Source organism: Meles meles, chromosome 7, assembly GCF_922984935.1.
Source record: "Meles meles chromosome 7, mMelMel3.1 paternal haplotype, whole genome shotgun sequence".
Lineage (NCBI taxonomy): Eukaryota > Metazoa > Chordata > Mammalia > Carnivora > Mustelidae > Meles > Meles meles.
This window is the reverse complement of record NC_060072.1, coordinates 39,275,911-39,295,940: the sequence shown is the minus strand read 5'-3', so window position 1 is coordinate 39,295,940 and position 20,030 is coordinate 39,275,911. Positions and strand designations below refer to the sequence as shown.

Below are 20,030 nucleotides of genomic sequence, written 5' to 3'. Positions count from 1 at the left end.
GTAAATTCCCTTAGAAATACATAACCACCAACCTCTTCCTTTCTAAAGTTAACTGTAGTACAATAAAATTAATAACAATTCTAGAAAAATGAAAAATGGAGGTTACTTTGTAATTCCAAGTTAATGCATGTCAGAAATCAAGGGAGACAAGTCATGTTCATGCTTCAAAATTAATAAACTTATTGTTTTAAAAATAATATCATAAACACATTAAAACTTTGAATATGCTTTATTATGCCATAAATTCCCAGAAAATATAAGAAATATCATTTCTGAGTGGTACTAAAAATTTCACAAACACTAGCATTTTATCAACAACAGCCAAGTTTTCTAAGGTAGTGCACGTCTTTACCTTTTTAAAATCTCAATGCTTTTTTCCAACCTCAATGCTTTTTATACATTTTAGAGGGAATTTGTAAAAGATCCTACTTAATTTTTCAATATTCAGTGTCAAAATCTATAAGTGATATATAAATACACATTTTAAGGCCAAGAGGAAGGACTGCTTGTGAACTGCTTTGCTTAAGTTGTCAGGTTCCTGTATTTGCACTAGGTATTATGTAAAAAATCATTGTTGGAAAATTTCCTAATAAACTGAAGAAAAGGAAAATTTAAAAACAGCCCCGTCTTTAAAAGCACTAATAATTGGCATAATTTTAAAAAGGGAAATGAAATATTCCTTTATTTACATATGGATTAAATAGAAGTTTCAAAAACTTTACTGAAAAACCAGCAGACTAATATATTCTAAGGCTGGATACTGACAGCATTTTCACAACTTGCAAAGCTTGGATGCAAACTAGGAAATACTGATACTTCTGCCACATACTTAAGGGTAATTGAAGGGAGATGAGTGCCTCAGAGCCAAGACAGTAACTGAACCTGGCATACCACGATATGTGGAGAGCAGGTGACTGTTCCCATGTTTGCTAACATTGTTCAAAAAGGATGCCCTTATGCAATAATTCTGTAACTATATCAAGTTTGGTAATCTAACATTGAACTTTTGGGTGAATATATTTAAACATATGAAAACTTCCCCAGAGACCAGATAAATTATTAAATAAACTAAAAGGGGTACAAAATGCTCATAGCTAACATATGTTAATTCTAGGGTCTGCAGTGGAAGATACAGAAAGGAAAGAGGCGACAGGAGCTATTTCCAAACCTAGGTTATGATCAGAATCATCAGACGGTGAGATTTAAAAATTCTGTCCAGGGTCTCAACCTAAATCTATCTAGAAATTACAGCCAGGGAATTCTTTGTAGGCAAAAGTGATTCTGATGATCAACGAAGGCTGAAACTTCTGAATGAGAAGCCAATGTAGGTTAACCGCAAAGAATTATAGAATTCAACATGGGTGATATTTATCATTTACTCTACATTTTGTCCAACTGTCTCACTTCCCTATTTTTCTAATAGTAAATAATGAAGGGACTTGGCAAGCAAAGAAAAAGTTAGTAGGTTACCCAAAACGGATTTTACTATGTTTAATTGGACAAAACAGCATTAGTATACTGTTTGGGATTCAATTATCAGACAGACATTTCTTAATGTTTATGTATTTTAAAAGAGGGGGTTTTCCTTACTCAACATGAAAATTTAATATACAACTCTAAACACTAAATGATATTTAATAGAAAATTTATATACTTCAAAAATTTTAATAAATGTTTTTAAAAACCCAATGTTAGGAAGAAAATCCCTTAAATTTGAGGTAGGGGAATAATTCTCTCAAATGAGAATAACTGTATCACAGTATTATTCTCCAAGTTAGAAATAAGCAAAGTATTTTGAAACTATTTCTGTTTATGTATTGTTTTGTAAATGTAAGTATAAATGTTTAAAGTGTGGATAAATATTTTGGTTTTGTTTTTAATGCAAATGATAATTAAAAATATAAATTTTTTTCTTTTACACTGAAATCGTACACACTCTCTGGAATGATGAGTTAACAACTTTTAAAATATTCCATGTTCATTTATAAACCTTGGAATAATAAAAAACGTAGTACCTACATAAGAAATTTTACAATGAAATTACAAGTTTATGTTTTTCAGAAGCTAAAGTGATTTTAAATTTTTTCAATATTAAAATACAAAAATTGTATATTTTAATTTACTGTAGCACAATTCAAGTATTCTCTAAAATTTTTTATATTTAGCCAACTGGTACATGATATTAAATGACTTTTCATAATAGCTTTCCTTTTTAAAGATGACTGTTAGTACAAAATAGTATGACACTCTATTACTCTAAACTGCTTAGAATAAGTTGAAAGAACAAATGACAATAGACAAAGCCTATATGAGTAAATCAACAACACGTAAGTTTGCACACATCAGTAATAAGGCAATTGCAGGTAATTCCCCAAAAGTATTTGAATCCATGTAAACAAAGACTATGTATATTCCTTTAGGGAGAAAACACACTACCATAGATAAAATATATTCAAATGGTTGTGACTTTAAACCATATATTATTTGAATGCCACACAAAACCAAAAGAGGCATAACTGAACATTTTAATAACTGAAAGATGTTACTTATTGGTGAAACAGAAGGTTGATACTGTTTTGAAATAATGAAAAAGAAGTATTTTGAAAATAAACACCCACAGTTTTCTAGAAATAAATATACATACTTAATGTATTGCAGCATAGGAATATTGTCCTAGCATTAACCATAACATTCAATCAGTAGTTTTAAAATGTTTTTTTTCCACACTGGGTCTTGAATCTTCTACCTTGTTAGCTGACCAACAACTTTCAAAAGAGTTTTATTTTCCTGCTTTAGTTGTTCATTTTCATCTTCTATGTCATCTAGGTCCTTAAGCAAACAAAAAAGAAAATAACATAGGAGTTTTTTAAGTATTTAAAAATATTCTACAGGTGATTTAAAAAAAAAACACTTTAAAATAAATATATTCGAAGATAATTCATACATGCACTTAATTTGGAAACAAGGACAAGTTCCAAAAACAACTTTAGATGGAGTATGCCCCACACCTGAAGGGAGCACCCACTACTCAACTCCTTCTCATTATTATCATGGTTAAGACAGATCACGTCTTACCAGATTTTTCATTTTTAAGAGAAGTCAAAAATCAGAATTCTTTAATTGTGAATCTTCTAATTTTTAATCATCATAAACAGCTTAATTTTTTATTTAAGAACAAATCTCCCCTTACCCCAAATTGAGGGCTCAACAAAATAAATATGTGGGCAATATGAGGTTCAGGGTCTCGGATAACAGCCTGTGTCAAACGAAGCATCAGAAAGATCGAGGTACAAGTTCTGGATGTACTCCTACCACCTTGTATGATCTTTAACAAGAGTGTATGTTGTGAGGTGAAAATCTGAGGAAGTGATAAAATGGAGGCATACAGTAAAGGAGATCTGCAGCACAGAGAGTTGATCTGGTTCAATTCGTGTTAGGTTCCTCTATAAATTTTGTTTGAGGAAAAGGTTTTTAAAGCTCATAAAAAAGCAAGCCACTAAAAACTAAGCAATCATCCTCCAGCTTTAAAGTTATATGATTCTAGGTCTACGTTCCCTATGTTAATCTTAGTGCCATATATACAACAATTTGGTAAATATGAAGATAATCCACTCTAAATTTTAGTTAGAAGAAACTATTTCAAGGCAGAATGCTTACTGATAGTTGTAAAAGCACATATTTTACAATTATCCTTGTAATTCAAAATACTAAAACTTGGAGTGATCAATTTAAATTATAAGCATGCTACCAGATAGCAGCATTCTGATAAATTTAGCATACTGCCTTTGGACAATTATGTAAATGTTTTTAAAATGTGCAAAAATAGAATCTGCATTTACTCACAAACCAAATGAATGATGCTGGGGAACTTACCTGTTGAAAGCAACAATAATATACAAGATTCTGAAAATTACTACAACTGAGACCTTTCCAAGATGTAGAATTAAATAAGATATATTTCTGTATCATTACTAGATTATAAACTCCGTAAGAGCAGATGTTTTATTATTCTTTTTAATGCACAGTGCCTAAGACAGTGCTAATATATCATAGGCTCCAAAACTATTTCCAGATTTTATTAAATCCTATTCCAAAACAATAGAGGAACACCTGTGTTCTAAACCAAGATGGAAGACTGTCTACAAAAATGGAAGAGCTCAGAATTAGGATTTTGGAATACCTGATGTCAAATACTGGCTCAGATAGTTACTCTGTGATTACCACCTAAGACGTTGAGCAAGTTACACTAAGTTTTGCTGTCCTCATCCATTACCTATAATTAATGCCTTAGAGCTTTATTTAGAATGGGTCTATATAATGAAGCCTCTTTATTGCCTCTTCTTTCATTGTTAGGGTTAAGACTGGATTAGGAATCCGTTTCCCTCCCCCCACCCCCAAGTAAACCTTTTTTTTTTTTTTTTTTTTTTTAAGACAGACAGAGATCACAAGTAGGCAGAGAGGCAGGCAGAGAGAGAGGAAAGGCAGCGGGCTCCCTGCCAAATAGACAGCCTGCCGCGGGGCTCAATCCCAGGACCCTGGGATCATGACCTGAGCCAAAGGCAGAGGCTTTAACCCACTGAGCCACCCTGGCACCCCAAACTTTTTTTCTTTTATCTAAAGTATTCCAGTATGCAAAACTATGGAATCTCTTCTCATCAGCATTACTTAAGTTTGGCCCAGCACTAACACTTGCTTCTTAAGCAAAAAGTAAATTCTAGGGCTGAAAGCAAAAAAAGAATTACAAAATAGTACAATAGAGACCTAGTATAATACTAAACCTAAAGCTGGATATGCGTTAAGTACAACTGGGGGGAAAAGGTGGTAAAACACAAAGACATCTTAAGTTTCTTATGGCAAGAAAGCAGAAAGTTTTGCTCTTCAGTGAGGCAACTCTGTACCAATGTCCTTTTATGTGTGGTGGTGACCAAGCTGCCTCTCACTTCCAGACTCTAACAAAACACTAAACAAGCCATTCATCAGTCCATCCCCAAAAGAACAATATTAATTGAATACAACTGATAACTGGCCAGAGGAAATCAGTTTATAGAAATGATGATTCTTATTACCACAAATTACCATCTCTTTAACAAAATAATAAAATTACATAATCTCTTCATATATATGTATTTTCATCCAACTGCCAGGAAAAAAAACAACTGTGAAACTGAAATGTGTGAATACTTACTCGATTTAACAAATCAATTTCTTCTTTGAGTTTTCCGATCATTTCCTCTTTATCTTGCATTAGTCTCACAAGTCTTAAGTTTTCTTGCCTTTCTCTTACTACTTCCTGGTAGATATAATTAATATCAAGTATTAATTGTGAAGTAACTGGTTGTTAACCTTAAATGACATGTATCTGCCAAATTTGGTGAAGCACCTTAGATATACAAAGATTTCAATGGATTTCTTAAGTCACCTGGTGAGGGAAGGAAAAACCCAGCCTAGGAAAGACCCAAAGAATGAGAGGAATACAGGAGATGTAAGATATATTCCTCCTTTTTTTTTTTTTTTAAAGGATTTATATATTTTATTTGAGAGGGAGAGAGAAAGAGAGAATGCCCCGGTAAAGGTGAGCATGGGCAAAAGGGGAGAGGGAAAGAATCCAAGCAAAATCCCAAGGCGGGGCTTGATCTCACAATCTATTAGATCATGATACGAGAAGGACCCAAGAGTCAGACACTTAACCAAATGAGCCATCCAGGTTCCCCATATTTTGATTAAACTGATGTTTACACAATCCTTTAACAAACAGTAATACCCAATGACTTACCCTCTTTAGTTAATTACCACCATTAGTAATGATATATCTTATTTTTTAAATGGATAATATCCTGTTTGAAGAAATTCAAATTTGTTATTCAAAATAAAAAGTTTAAGATGCACCTGGGTGGTGCAGTTGGTTAAGCCTCCTACTCAGGTAGTGATCTCTGAGCCCCTTGTCAGCTCCAAGCTCAGCGGAGTGTGCTTGGAATTCTCTCTCCCTCACTGCCTGTCCCTCCCCAACCAAGTAAGCAAATAAATATATCTTCAAAACAAAACAAAATAAAACAAAACAAAACAAAAAACCTACAAAGTTTAAGAAAAGGAGATGACTCTGGAAAACTAAACAAAAAAACAATGGTTCTCAGTGTTACCTGTGGCTCTACCAGTTAATCGATAAAATAAAGGAACTGAAATAGATTACTGGTTTTTAAACTTTTTTTTTTAAACAATGCAAGACCTTTTTCAAAGAAATCTGATTTAGAATCGAGGGCCTTGGGCTGGATTGACTACCATGGGGGCAAAAGAAAAGCAGAACTAAAAAATTTTGCTCAGAATCTTTTCTGCTAGCCCTCAGAAAAAGCAGCCAGAGGACCTCATTGAACAGCTGCTGCCAAACTACCCAGGACTGGATCCAAACTCATGTGGAACTGTAAAAGCCTTTCTAAAGAAAGCTTTTAAACTGGTTAGACTATGCATTCCTTGAAGTTTTTAATTTAAACTCACAGAAACTTGTATCAAAGCTGAAATATGAACTAAAAAATAATCATAATGCTATACAAATTTTTTTAAATTAATTTTCTACTTAAAGCCATCTTTGTATCACAGGGAATAATTTCAAGTCAGCAATACAAAACATTTTCAACAATCAGAAAGTAATCAGCACCATTACCAACTTTACATATTAAATGTCGACAGAAAAAACAAACAAACCCAGAGACTGTATGGTTAATATATTTATGACAATATTCATTTGACTTGTTCTCAACTACACTCCTGAATAGGTCTATTCTGACAACTGTTTCAAACACCAAAGATGACTCTAAACTCTAAATAAAACCCAGAAGAAAGTCTACAAATGATACACTATACAGATAATATAATAAACACACAGTAGGGCACACTGCCAGCATACACTTAGAATCATTTAAAAATGTCCTTCCTCATCTCTTATTATAGTCTTTGGCTTAAAATCTAATTGATCTGATATAAGGATTGCCACCCCAGCTTTCTTCTGATGCCCATTAGCATGGTAAATTGTTTTCCACCCCCTCAATTTCAATCTGGAGGTGTCTTCGCGTCTAAAATGAGTTTCTTGTAGGCAACATACTGATGGGTTTTGTTTTTTTATCCATTCTGATACCCTGTGTCTTTTGATTGGGGAATTTAGCCCATTAACATTCAGGGTAACTATTGAGAGATATGAATTTAGTGCCATTAGTAGCCTGTAAGGTGACTGTTACTGTATATTGTCTCTGTACCTTTCTGATCTACTACTTTTAGGCTCTCTCTTTGCTTAGAGGACCCCTTTCAATATTTCCTGGAGACCTGGTTTAGTGTTTGCAAATTCTTTCAGTTTTTGTTTGTCCTGGAAGCTTTTGATCTCTCCTTCTATTTTCAATGATAGCCTAGCTGGATAGAGTATTCTTGGCTGCATGTTTTTCTCGTTGAGTGCTCTGAATATATCATGCCAGCTCTTCCTGGCCTGCCAGGTCTCTGTGGATAAGTCTGCTGCCAATCTAATATTTTTACCATTGTATGTTACAGACTTCTTTTCTCGGGCTGCTTTCAGGATTTTCTCTTTGTCACTAAGACTTGTCAATTTTACTATTAGGTGACGGGGTGTGGACCTATTCTTGTTGACTTTGAGGGGGGTTCTCTGCATCTCCTGGATTTTGATGCTTGTTCCCTTTGCCATATTAGGGAAATTCTCTCCAATGATTCTCTCCAATAGACCTTCTGCTCCCCTCTCTGTTTCTTCTTCTTCTGGAATCCCAATTATTCTAATGTTGTTTCGTCTTATGGTGTCACTTATCTCTCGAATTCTCCCCTCGTAGCTGTTTGTCCCTCTTTTGCTCGGCTTCCTTATTCTCTGTCATTTGGTCTTCTATATCACTAATTCTTTCTTCTGCCTCATTTATCCTAGCAGTGAGAGCCTCCATTTTTGATTGCACCTCATTAATAGCTTTTTTGATTTCAACTTGGTTAGATTTTAGTTCTTTAATTTCTCCTATAGCGGTACAAGCCTTTCTCAAGAAACAAGAAAGGTCTCAAGTACACAACCTAACCCTACGCGTAAAGGAGCTGGAGAAAGAACAAGAAAGAAACCCTAAACCCAGCAGGAGAAGAGAAATCATAAAGATCAGAGCAGAAATCAATGAAATAGAAACCAAAAAAACAATAGAAAAAATCAATGAAACTAGGAGCTGGTTCTTTGAAAGAATCAATAGGATTGATAAACCCCTGGCCAGACTCATCAAAAAGAAAAGAGAAAGGACCCAAATCAATAAAATCATGAATGAAAGAGGAGAGATCACAACTAACACCAAAGAAATACAGACAATTATAAGAACATACTATGAGCAACTCTACGCCAACAAATTGGACAATCTGGAAGAAATGGATGCATTCCTAGAGACATATAAACTACCACAACTGAACCAGGAAGAAATAGAAAACCTGAACAGGCCCATAACCAGTGAGGAGATTGAAACAGTCATCAAAAATCTCCAAACAAACAAAAGCCCAGGGCCAGATGGCTTCCCAGGGGAATTCTACCAAACATTTAAAGAAGAACTCATTCCTATTCTCCTGAAACTGTTCCAAAAAATAGAAATGGAAGGAAAACTTCCAAACTCATTCTATGAGGCCAGCATCACCTTGATCCCAAAACCAGACAAGGATCCCACCAAAAAAGAGAACTACAGACCAATATCCTTGATGAACACAGACGCAAAAATTCTCGCCAAAATACTAGCCAATAGGATTCAACAGTACATTAAAAGGATTATTCACCACGATCAAGTGGGATTTATTCCAGGGCTGCAGGGTTGGTTCAACATCCGCAAATCAATCAATGTGATAGAACACATTAATAAAAGAAAGAACAAGAACCATATGATACTCTCAATAGATGCTGAAAAAGCATTTGACAAAGTACAGCATCCCTTCCTGATCAAAACTCTTCAAAGTGTAGGGATAGAGAATCATTTAAAAACGACGACTGTCTTTTAAAATGTTAGCGGTAACATGTAGCAGAATGGGAGTATACATTAAATATTAAGGAATACAAGAACTGGCTCCATTCCTAAAAGTTTTAACAACAGAACTAGATAGGAAAGTGTTAATGGAATCAGAAAATGTCTAGTCACAATGCATCTGGAAAATATATACTTAAAACAGTGATTTAAAGATGCAGCTTGGCAATATATGGAAATACCAATTAACCCTAATGGTATCTTCCACTAGCACCTCTCATTCTTTCTTTTGTTGGCACTATCTCTCTCATACAAATTTCAATTTATTTTCTCAGCTGCTAGGAAGGTAAAAAAAGGAATCCCTACGGTATATGAAATTTATCAATCTTAAAATAGTTTGTAATTCATACCTTTTCAAGATCTTCAATTTTCTTTTCCAACATGCTACTTGAGACCAAATTACCTGAAGCATTTGCATCCCTGTTATATCTGCTGAACCCACTTCTATCTGTTCGGGGATATCTACTTGAGACATCTTCTTCAGAGGCAGTTGTGCTATGGAAATAAAAAGATGTATTTTATAAAAGTATCTAATACTCAGCAAGAAGAATGCCAAGAATATTTTCTATTCACCATAAGTAATTACCATTCCCTGAGGACACATGGTTATAGTAGCCAAGTCATTTATAACTAAAGAAGTTAGTCATTATTCCAACACAACGAAAAAAAATTAAAAAAACAAAAAGTTAATTCTTCTGACCAATAACTACTGAGTAGCCAGTAAGTACCAGACACTGTTCTGTGCATTAAGATACAGCAGCAAAGAAAGACATGGACTCTGCCTTTCAAAGAGCTTTCGGTCTAATAGGGAATATAACTGATCATAATAAACCAAGATGACCACCACAATAAGGTTAAATGTAGGGTACTACGACAACTGACAGGGAACTTAATGTAGATTACCTGTAGTGGAAAACCATTTTGTTTTCTTTTTCCTTTTTTTTTTTTTTAATTCTAATCCATCATGGACCAATAGATCAAATGAAAACAAACTAATAGAAAAATAGGCCATATAAAATAAAAGTTCACTGTTTTATTAGCTATGTCCATAAAATTGTATTTCAATAATTAGAATGAACAGAAGAAAGAACTACATAAAATTGTGTACTTTCATTGAACTGTACATATAGGCAATCACAGAAAACAGCCATCACACTAATAACTTTTGCCATTTCATAATTATAAGTGAAAGTGATGACTGAAATGGCAATTCTTCATATTAAACACCAATTCACATTCCCTGAACTAATAGCATATATGCTCATATTTAAAGTTTTTAACATAATAAGTGAGTTTGCTTCTTGTTTTTCATATTAGTTATTTATTACTACATTAAAAGTTACACCAAAACTTAGTGGCTTAAAACACCACACATTTATCTCACAATTTCTGTTGGTTAGGAATCTGGAAGCAGTTTAGCCAGGTGGTTATGTTTCAAGGTCTTTTATGAGGTTTTGGTCAGGACTATAGTCATCTGAAGGCTTGACTGGTCTAGAAAAATTTGCCTTTGAGCTCACTCATATGGCTGATGGCAAAAGGCTTCAGTTTCAGGGCGCCTGGGTGGCTCAGTGGGTTAAGCCGCTGCCTTCGGCTCAGGTCATGATCTCAGGGTCCTGGGATCGAGTCCCGCATCGGGCTCTCTGCTCAGCAGGGAGCCTGCTTCCCTCTCTCTCTCTCTGCCTGCCTCTCTGTCTACTTGTGCTCTCTCTCTGCCAAATAAATAAATAAAATCTTTGGGGGGGGAAAAAAAAAGGCTTCAGTTTCTAACTGGCTATTAACCAAAAGCCTTAGTTTCTCAGTATGTAGGCCTCATGTAGGGTTGTTCACCACATGACAGCAGGTTTCCGGAGACAGACAAGACAGGCACTGCAGTATCTATGACCTAATCTTATAAGTGACATACTATCACATCAACCCTATATATACTGCCATGTGGAAGGAGATTATGAAGATGGAAATACCAGAAGGTAGGGCATCCGGGGAGCTCTGTCAGAGGCTGGCTACCATGTTTGTTAATTGACCTATACTAGGTTAGACTGATGACAATGCCAGTCACGAGGGATAAGCTATATCTAAACTACTTCTATGTTTTCTTTAATAGCACTTATAACAGAAAAACTAGTTTCATAGCTGTATGTTAACAGGAATAGAAGATATTGTAAAGCAATTTCAGCTCAAGATACTAATTTTTAACTTTTATCCAAAATCCAGAAAATGAAGCTTTTTAAAATTTGTCTTCAATCCTTTATTGGTAGCCAATATCAATAATTTATCCATCAAAATTATAGTTCAATCTGCAATAGTTTTTGATGAAAAAAAAATGGATTCTTGAGCTATTGATTTTATATGCACTGGCTTTCTTTTAATAAAAAATAAAATTCAGGGGCGCCTGAGTGGCTCAGCGGGTTAAAGCCTCTGCCTTCGGCTCAGGTCATGATCCCGGGGTGCTGGGATCGAGCCCCACATCGGGCTCTCTGCTTAGCTGGGAGCCTGCTTCCTCCTCTCTCTCTGCCTGCCTCTCTGCCTACTTGTGGTCTCTGTCAAATAAATAAATCTTTAAAAAAAAAAAAATAAAATAAAATAAAATTCAAAGCGTGTCTTACCAAATTTGTAAATCTGACAAACTTCTTACCAAGTTTGCCTTACCAATTTGATATTAACATTTTATAAATGTGCACTACAAAAATTACCAACTATTTACTGACAATTGTTACTGTGAAACCCATCATAACAATCTGTGGAAACTTTTTCCCAAAATTTCTAAGTTTCATTTTTGTCCTTTGATATTATATAACATTAAAAACATCTTTCTTTCCTTGCATGGAAAGCTAAAATCATTTTTAAAAAAGAATAAGGCTATCAGACAAATAAATCTAATTCACATATTTAAAAAGTTTGGGGACCAAACTGGTTCCCTGCAAAAATATTAAGCATTCATCCCAAAGTTCAAACACTTTTGTCTGAACATTTCCCTTTGAAAAGTACTGTATTCCTTAGCATATGGTAACAGTTGACTGGCTCAGCTTCCAAACTATAGTTTTGTTTTGTTTTTTAATCTCAAATTTAATGCAGTAGTGTTTGAGCAATTCACACTTTCAGTGAACTACTGTTAATTTAGCTGATAAAGGAAGTATACTGTTTAGTTCAGCTGACAATAGCAAGGCTTCCTCAATGAAAGAAGCAGGACGTGGATTCACATTATGGCACAGGTTCCAGAATGTTTTTCTTGTCACCATCTCTATAATCAGAACATACTCCTACAAAAGCAAAAAAAACCCCTCCAAACCGTATCTGTTGATTTGTTACCTTTTAAAGTTTTACATAAGTCCTAGGAAGTTGTGTTTGTCAACAAGGAAGCTGAAAAATAAATTCTGCCTTCCTATCACTGTCGTATTAACAAAATCAACGTGATCATCAAATTGTAACAAAAAATTCCTTTGCTATCCCTATCTGTCCAAGAGTCAGTCTTCTGTATCACTAAACTATTCCTAAATACATCAAGCTATGGTGTTGTCAGAAAGTATTACACAAACTACCTTCTCTGCTACGGATTCATCCAACATTTCCAAAGAAACACCTTTGTCTTTTCATTTTTGTGTAGTTGTTTTTAATGTTAGCAACATGAAAATGAGACTCTGAAAGAAACTAAAAAAGCCATAATGATTACATAAGAAATCCTGCAGATCTGCTTCTATCAGCTTAACTGTAGTACTCCTTCTTTCAAATAATTCATTTGTGGTTGTGAATGTACTTATGTAATACATATAAATGCCACTTAAATTTTGATATTATATTGTAGCAGCCAGCACATCACTGCAAATAAACCACTGTGGTTTTAGCACTTCCCCATCAATTACAGGTAAAAACTGAACTCAACACAGGCATCCCTCGGCGATACTTTGGGTTTGGTTCCAAATCACCACAATGAAGCACGTATCGCAATAGAGTCAAATGAATTTTTTGGTTTCCCAGTGCATATAAAAGTTATGTTTACACCATACTGCAGACTATTTTTAAAAATTTTATATAGGGCGCCTGGGTGGCTCAGTGGGTTAAGCCGCTGCCTTCGGCTCAGGTCATGATCTCAGGGTCCTGGGATCGAGTCCCGCATCGGGCTCTCTGCTCAGCAGGGGGCCTGCTTCCTCCTCTCTCTCTGCCTGCCTCTCTGTCTACTTGTGGTCTCTCTCTGTCAAATAAATAAATAAAATCTTTAAAAAAAATTTTTATATAACTACAAAATATTTGTAAGGTTTTATTTTAAAGACTTCGTTTATTTATTTGACAGAGAAAGAGAGAGAGATCACAAGTAGGCACAGAGGCAGAGGGAAGCAGGCTCCCTGCTGAGCAAAGAGCCTGATGTGGGGCTCGATCCCAAGACCCTGAGACATGACCTGAGCCGAAGGCAGAGGCTTAAACCCCTATAAGTTGTTTTTTGTTTGTTTATTTAAATTCTAGTTAGTTAAAATACAGTACAATATTGGCTTCAGGAGTAGAATTCAGTGACTCATCACTTACATACAATATCCAGTCCTCATCATAACAAGTGCCCTCCTTTATCCCCATCACCCATCTAGCCCATCTCTCCCTCTCTCAACCCTCAGTTTGTCCTCTATCATTGAGTCTCTTATGGCTTGGCTCCCTCTCCTTTTTTCTTTTCTCCCCTCCCATATGTTCATCTGTTTTGTTTCTTAAATTCCACATATGAATAAAATCATATGGTAAGTCTTTCTCCGACTTATTTTGCTTAGCATAATACTCTCCAGCTCCATCCACATCATTGCAAAAGGCAAGATTCCGTTCTTTTGATGGTTAAGTAATAGTCCATTGAATATACTACTACATCTTCTTTATCCATTCATCAGTCGATGAGCTCTTTTCATAGTTTGGCTATTGTTGATAATGCTGCTTATAAACATCAGGGTAAATGTACCCCTTTGAATCAGTATTTTTGTATTCTTTGGGTAATTACCTAGTAGTGAAATTGCCAGCTGATATGGTAAGTTCTATTTTTAACTTTTGAGGAACCTCCATACTGTTTTCCAGAGTGGCTGTACCAGTTTGCATTCCCACCAATAGTGCAAAAGGGGTTTCCCTTCCTCCCCATCTTTGCCAACACCTGTACTATATCCTATTAAGTGTGCAATAACATTATGTTAAAAAAAAAAGTACATGCTTAAATTTACAAATATTTTTTAAAATGCTAACCATCATCTGAACTTTCAATGAGTCATAAGCTTTTTGCTGGTATTGGGTGGCAGGGGTCCATACTACCCAAAGCAATGTCTATACTACCCCAGAGCAATCTACATCTACCTCTGTGTTAATGGCTGCTGACTGATCACGGTGATGGTTGCTGAAGGCTGGGGTGGTTGTGGCAATTTCTCAAAATAAGACAACAGTGAAATCTGATGGACTGATTGAATCTTTCTTTCACAAACAATTTCTCTGTAGCATGCAATGCTGTTACATAACATTTTACCCACAGCAGAGTTTCTTTCAAAACTGGGAGTCATTCTCTCAAACCCTGCCAATGCTTCACCAACTACATTTATTTATTATCTAAATCCTCTGTTGTCCTTTCAACAATCTTCACAGCATCTTCACCAGGAGTGAAGATGAAAACACCCATCTCAACAAACCACTTTTTCTGCCCATTCATAAGAGGCAACTCCTCATCCAGTAAGGTTCTATCACAAGACTTCAACAACTCAGTCACATCTTCAGTCTTCACTTCCAATTCTACTTCTCTCTTTTTTTTTTTGTCTACCCCATATACAGTTACTTCCTCTACTGGTCTTGAACTTCAAACTGTAAAAAAATACAGTAACTACAAAACAAAAAAGCAAAGTACAATAAAAGACGGTATGCCTATATAGGAAAACCAATGCTTCCCAACAAAACTAGCACAAACTCTTTTGGTCTGTAACTCTTTGAAATTACTTCCATCAACATCATCATCATCATCATCATCATTTGATTTTGCTAGTGTCACATTCAGAAAAGGTATTCTCTTTTCCTATCAAAAGAAGTCTAGTAAAGCTTCTTTAGTTATATATAAATAGGATTAAAAATAATTAAAATTTTACTTCCTAGATTTAGAGAATACTAACAAAAGCAGAAATGGAAAAGAATGAAAAAGACTTTCTATTTGTTTATTTTTAATTATTATATACTCACTTTTTAATTATCTTCTTATGAAACAAGAATAAATAATGCAAGATTTTTAAAGTAAATAAATCCTTGTTGTTTCCTTCAGTTCTTACACATTTTGGATTACAACTAACATAAAAATATTCTAGACCATAAAACACACCTTCACAAATTTAGAAGAATAGAAATCATACAAGGTTTGCTTTTAGACCAAAACAGAATTAAACTGGAATTTAGTAACGGAAAGATAACTGGAAAATTGTAAAATGTGTAGAAATTAGTTATCGGAGTTCTAAATAATGTTTGAACTAGGGGCACCTGGGTGGCTCAGTGGGTTAAAGCCTCTGCCTTCGGCTCAGGTTGTGATCTCAGGGTCCTGGGATCGAGTCCCACATCTGGCTCTCTGCTCAGCGGGGAGCCTGCGTCCCCCTTCCCTCTCTGCCTGCCTCTCTGCCTACTTGTGATCTCTGTCAAATAAATAAATAAATAATCTTTAAAAAAAATGTTTGAACTAAACAAAAATGAACCCACAACTTAAAATCTGTGCAATGAAAGCAGTATTTGCAGGGAACTTTATAGCACTGAATGCATATGTTAGAAAAGAAAGAAAATCTACAATCAATACTTTAGGTTTCTGCTGTAGGAAACTGGAAAAGGCAAATTAATCCAAAGCAAGCAGAAGAAATAAGAATCAGACCAGAAATCAATTATATTGAAAACAGGAAATCAATAAAGAAAATCAATGAAACCAAAAACTATCTCTTTGAAAAGATCAATAAATTCAATAGGCTAGGCTAACTAAGCAAATGAGGGGACACAGATTATTAGTATCAGAAATCAAAGAAGAGACAGTACTATTAAAAGGAATACTGTGAACAACTCTTCTCACAAATTTAATAACCTAGGTGAAAAGGACCAATTCCTTAAAAGATACAGTCTGCCAAAACTCACACAAGAAGAAATAGAAAATCTGAATAGGCCTATATCTGTTAAAGAAATTGAATCGATAATTGATAACCTTCCAAAACAGAAACCATGAGGCCCAGACAGGTTCACGGTGAATCCTGTCAAACATTTAAGGAAGAATTAAACCAATTCTCTACAATATCTTTCAGAAAGACAGAAGCAGAAGGAATACTTCCTAAATTATTCTGTAAGGCCAGCATTACTCTAACACCAAAATCAGATGAAGATATCATAAGAACACTACAGATTGTTATCACTCATGAACATACAGATGCAAAAATCCTCAATAAAGTATTTGTAAATAAAATTTAACACTGTATAAAAAAATTATAGGGGAATCTGGGTGTCTCAGTTGGTGAAGTGTCTGCCTATGACTCAGGTCATGATCCCAGGGTCCTGGGACCTGGCCCCATGTTGGGCTTCCTGCTCAGCGGGGAGTCTGCTCCTCCTTCTCCCTCTGCCTGCAGCACTCCCTACCTGTTCTCTCTCTCTAATACACAATAAAATCCTTTTAAAAAATTATATTAAGCAGAATTTCCCAGGTATTCAAGGTTGGTTCAACATTCCAAAATCAATTAATGTAACTGACAGCTTTCCCCTAAGGTCAGGAACAAGACAGGATGTCTACTTTCCCACTTTAATTCAACACAGTACCGGTGGTCTTAGCCAAAGCAATCAGACAGCATAAAGAAAAAAAAGTGATTCAAATTGATATAGAAAAAGTAAAACTCTCACTATTTGCAGATGATATGATACTATATACAGAAAACCCTAAAGAATCCACAAAAAGACACTAGAGCTAATAATTGAATTCAGTAAAGTAGCAGACTATTAAATCAATGTACAGAAATCTGTTGCGTTCTTATACACTAATAATAAAACAGCAGAAAGTGAAATTAAGAAAATAATCCCATTTACAAAAACTGCAACAAAAGCAATAAAATACCAAGGAACAAATCTAACCAAAGAGGTGAAAGACCTATACTCTGAAAATTATAAAACACTGATGAAAGAAATTCAAGATGACAGAAACAAATGGAAAGACATTCCATGCTCATGTGTCGGAAAAACAAATACTGTTAAAATGTCTATACTACCGAAAGCAATCTACACATTTAATGCAATCCCAATAAAAATAGCAACTGCATCTTTCACAGATCTAGAACAAACAATTCTAAAATTTTATGGAACTACAAAAGACCTTGAACAGCTAAAGCAATCTTGAAAAAGAAAAACTAAATTGCAAGTATCACAATGCCAGATCTCAAGTTATATTACAAAGCAGTGGTAATTAAACAGTATGGTACTGACATAAAAATAAATGCACAGATCAATGGAACAGAACACAAAAAACTTAGAAATAAACTCACAATTACATAATGAATTAATCTTTGACAAAGGAGGAAAGAATATACAATGGAAAAAAGACAGTCTCTTCAACAAATGGTGTTGGGACAACTGGACAGCAACAGGCAAAAGAATGAAACTGGACTACTTTCTTTCACCATACACAAAAATAAACTCCAAATGGATTAAACATCTAAATGTGAGACCTGAAACCATGAAAATCCTTGAAGACAGCAACCAGCAGTAATCTCTCAGGGCCATAACATCTTCTAGCTATGTCTTCTAAGGCAAAGGAAATAAAATGAAAAATAAACTAAACTACTGGGACTACAAAAAAACAAAAAGTTTCTGCACAGCAAAGGAAACAACAGAAATGAATGGGAGGTGATATTTGATATGGGAGAACATGGCCGACAAATGATTAGTATCCAAAACATATAAAGTACTGATACAATTCAATACTTCAAAACAAATAATCCAAATAATTAAAAATGGGCAGAAGACATGAACAGACATTTCTCCACTGAAGACATACATATCACCTCATGATATATATGTATATATTTATTTTATAGCTGAATAATATATACATTATTCAGCCATAAAAAAATTTCCATTTCCAACAACATGGACAGAGTTAGAGGGTATAATGTTAATCTGAGTCAGTCAGAAAAAGACAAACAGCATATGATTTCACTCATATGTGGAATTTAAGAAAAAAACAAATGAGCAAAGGAAAAAAGAGAGACAAACCAAGAAGTAGACTCTTAATTATGGAGAACAAACTTATGGTTACCAGAAGGGAGGTGGGTGGAGAGATGGGTGAAAAAGAGGATGGGATTTGGAGTATACTTATCATGATGAAAAAAAAATAAAACAATTAAAAAAAAAACCAAAAATCAATATAGTCCATCAGGTCAACAAGCTAAAGAAAAAAATCAAATGATCATACCAATAGATGTAGAAAAAATCACATGACAAAATCCAACAATTATTCATGAAGAAAATCTGAGACAATTAAGCACAGAAGGGAATTTTCCTCAACTTGATAAAGAATACCTACAAAAAACCTGTATCATATTAAATGGTGAGACACTTGAAACTACCCTATTAAAAAACCAGGAACAAGGCCAAAACGTCTCCTCTCAGCCCTCCTTTTCAACATCTTAGAGGAGTCCTAGCTAATGCAACAAAACAAGAAAAGTAAATAAAAGGTATACAGATTGGGAAGACAAAAATAAAACTGTATTTGTTCACTGATGACATCATTGTCTATGTAGAAAATCCGAAAGAATCAACAAAAAAATTCCTGGAACTAACAATTATAGCAAGGTTGAAAGATACAAGTTTAATACACAAGTCAATCACTGTACTAGCAAGGGGAATATGTAATTAAAAAACAATATATTTATATTAGATCCCCCAAATGAAATACTTGGGTATAAATCTAATAAGTACTGTATCTATAGAAGGAAAACTACAAAACTCTTGATGAAAGATATCAAAGAAGAACTAAGTAACTGTAGAGATATTCTCAGCTAATGAATAGGAAGATTCAATATTGGTAAAATGTTAATTTTTCCCAACTTGGTCTGTAGTCAGTACAAGTCCAATCATAATCCCAGCCATGTTATTTTGTATTGACAAACTAATTCTGAAGTTCACATAGATAAGCAATAAATAAATAAATAAATAAATAAATTTTAAAAATCCAGAATAGCTAACACAAGATTGAAAAACAAAGCTGGAAGACTGATTATACTCAACTCAATACTTACTATAAAGCTACCGTAACCAAGACAGTGTGGTACTATTGAAAGAATAAACAAATAGAGCAATAGAACAGATAGGGAGCCCAGAAATAAACTAACATAAATAACCCACAACTGATCTTTGACAAAGGAGTAAAGGCAATACAATGGAGAAAAGACAGTCTCTTCAACAACGGGTGCTAGAACAGCTGAACATTCACATGAATTTTTCAAATTAAAAATTAAGACAAAGACCTTATACCCTTCACAAAAAAACAACTCAAAATGGATAACAGACCTAAATGTAAAATGCAAAACTACAAACTCCTAGAAGGCAACCAACATAGGAGAGGACCTAGAAAACCCTGGTCATGGCAATGACTTTTTAGATTCAACACCAAAGGCATAATCTACAAAAGAAATAATCAACAGCAGGACTTCATTAAAATTAAAAATTTCTGCTCTTTTAAAGACAATGTTAAGAAAAAGGGAAAGGGGACCTTGGGTGGCTCAGTCGGTTAAGCATCTGCCTCCCATTCAGGTCATGATCTCAGGGTTCTGAGATCAAGCCCCATGTCTGGCTTTCTGCTTAGCAAGGAGTCTGCTTCTCCCTCTCCTTCTGCCTGCCACTCCCCTTGCTTGTGCTCTCCTGGGAGCTACTCCCTCTGTCAAATAAATAAATAAAATCTTTAAAAAAAATGGGAAGAGAAACCACACTGAGAAAAAATACTTATAAAAGACATGCGTGACAAAGAACTATTACCCAAAATGTACAAAGAACTTTTAAAATTCAATA

The 20,030-nt window shown here is 34.7% G+C and overlaps 1 protein-coding gene across 2 annotated transcripts in view; it reads right to left on the bottom strand.

The window, feature by feature from the left end:
* Positions 1 to 213: 213 nt before the first annotated feature.
* Positions 214 to 20,030, bottom strand: part of PAWR (pro-apoptotic WT1 regulator) — a 119,921-nt gene continuing 100,104 nt past the window's right edge. For both annotated transcript variants that reach the window (XM_046012991.1, XM_046012990.1), the window contains exons 5-7: positions 9,371 to 9,515; positions 5,186 to 5,290; positions 214 to 2,829 (exon numbers count right to left, since the gene is read on the bottom strand). In XM_046012991.1, coding sequence (XP_045868947.1) covers positions 2,743 to 2,829; positions 5,186 to 5,290; positions 9,371 to 9,515 — 337 coding nt within the window. In that variant the 3' untranslated portion in view covers positions 214 to 2,742. The remainder of the gene's footprint in view (positions 2,830 to 5,185; positions 5,291 to 9,370; positions 9,516 to 20,030) is intronic.